The sequence below is a fragment of the Sinocyclocheilus grahami genome, unplaced genomic scaffold (assembly GCF_001515645.1).
Source record: "Sinocyclocheilus grahami isolate Dianchi unplaced genomic scaffold, SAMN03320097.WGS_v1.1 scaffold259.1, whole genome shotgun sequence".
In the NCBI taxonomy this organism is placed as follows: Eukaryota; Metazoa; Chordata; class Actinopteri; order Cypriniformes; family Cyprinidae; genus Sinocyclocheilus; species Sinocyclocheilus grahami.
Window position 1 is genome coordinate 566,030 of NW_015505438.1, and position 1,588 is coordinate 567,617.

At 37.0% G+C, this 1,588-nt stretch overlaps 1 protein-coding gene across 3 annotated transcripts in view; it reads left to right on the top strand.

The window, feature by feature from the left end:
- The window catches only part of fxn (frataxin), a 12,519-nt gene that overhangs the window by 2,433 nt on the left and 8,498 nt on the right, over positions 1-1,588 (top strand). For 2 of the 3 annotated variants that reach the window (XR_001610619.1, XM_016290430.1), the window contains exons 1-2: positions 279-470; positions 824-904. The exons of the other annotated variant lie outside the window; for it this stretch is intronic. Coding sequence is in view for 1 of the 2 variants with exons in the window: in XM_016290430.1 (XP_016145916.1) it covers positions 360-470; positions 824-904 (192 nt within the window). In the remaining variant the exon portion in view is untranslated. Of the gene's footprint in view, positions 1-278; positions 471-823; positions 905-1,588 lie in introns of those variants that run through there. 3 annotated transcript variants of the gene reach the window in all.

Consider the following 1,588-nt stretch of genomic DNA (forward strand, 5'->3'; position numbering starts at 1 on the left):
AGCTGGCCAATCAGAGCAGACTGCGCTTGTCGGAAGGAGGGACTTTGTAGAAAACGAGGCGGGGCATAGAGGACCTACAATAATGTACAGTATTTGAAAAATAATGTGTTTTTTGAACATTAAAGCATGTCAACATATTCTGTTACACCAAATACACAAAATAATGATCTTTAAAAAAGCATCATATGACCCCTTTAAAAGAAATGAGCCAAATCGCCTTAACGAAAATCTTCCTGGATAATAAAGCAGACTTTTATTTTGTTAGGACTTGTATTTTGAAATGTCGCGAGAACCGTCTGTTAAGCGGAGGCATATGCGTTCACGCTGGCTAGCCGCAAACTTGCATCCTTTTAGAAGCTATGTCAAGGTTAACTAACAAGTGTCATTGTCTTTATTTACTTAGCTTGAGCTCCACATGGAAATGTCACCAACAAGCCTCCAGACTGTCGACAATGAGAAGTGGCCTTGAAGTGAGTGAGTTGTCAACAAACGTTTAGCATGAATTGCATTGTCAGTCTGCGCCGTGGCAGGTTATGATTTTGACTCTTATTTGTTGTAAAGTTAAATGTCTTTCGTTGTTTTTTTTTTTTTATAGAGAACACGTCTATTATATAAGGTCTGGACAGACTGACTAGCTTTATTTTATTTAGGTGCTTATCATAAAACTGCCTGGTAAACAAACCGCTCTTGCAATATAGTTACATGATTCTGGACTTTTACGCTGAATTGTAGTCCAATTTTGATTACCTTAATTAGTGTAACTGTTTGTGTTTTAGTTGTCTTGATTTGAAAGTCTGTTTTTTTTGTGACTCGTTTGTTTTAGTCAATATGTGGTGGCAGATTTAGGAGTATTTCTTCAGCACAGACAGTCACAAGGACCTATGGGTGTGGAGGACATTCACAGGTAACGAACACAGATCGTTTGTGCCTTTCAGTAAAAGCTAGAATATTTACATCAAACATTACATTTGAGCTACACTGGAACAGGAAGGGATTAAGGAATATTGGGCCTCATTTATCAATCTAACGTAGAAACGAGCGCAGATCTGTGCGCACAAATCAATTTACGACAGAGTTCACGTGTGATTTATGAAACATTCATATGCCGCCAATCTCATCGTACGAATGATCGCATGTTGATAAATGTGGCGCCAGAAAACAATCGTTATTTGAATATCACGCCCCTAAAAACACCCAGGTTTAGAAGCCTCGCCCTAGAGTTTACGACACGAAGAAACGAAACCCGGCCAAAAAGAGGAAGTAATCTCGCTAAAGAGAAATTGATTTTACTCCAAAAACACCCGTTAACCTTGTAATTGCAAACAATTAGGCTACATTAATGTATGTAATTTATATGTATATTAAAATACTGGTAAATATAAACAGCCTATTTAGTTCCCCTCACTCTACAACAAATATTTTAAATTGAACGGTATTCAGAACAGAACAAGAATGAAAAATAAGTAGTTATAAAATTATATTTTAAACTGTAAAATAAAACAAATTAGGCTATAGTGGCATTCATTATAAACAGCATACAAATGTCAAGCAAAACTGAAACGGCATTGGGCTCACGCGCCTGTCTCAT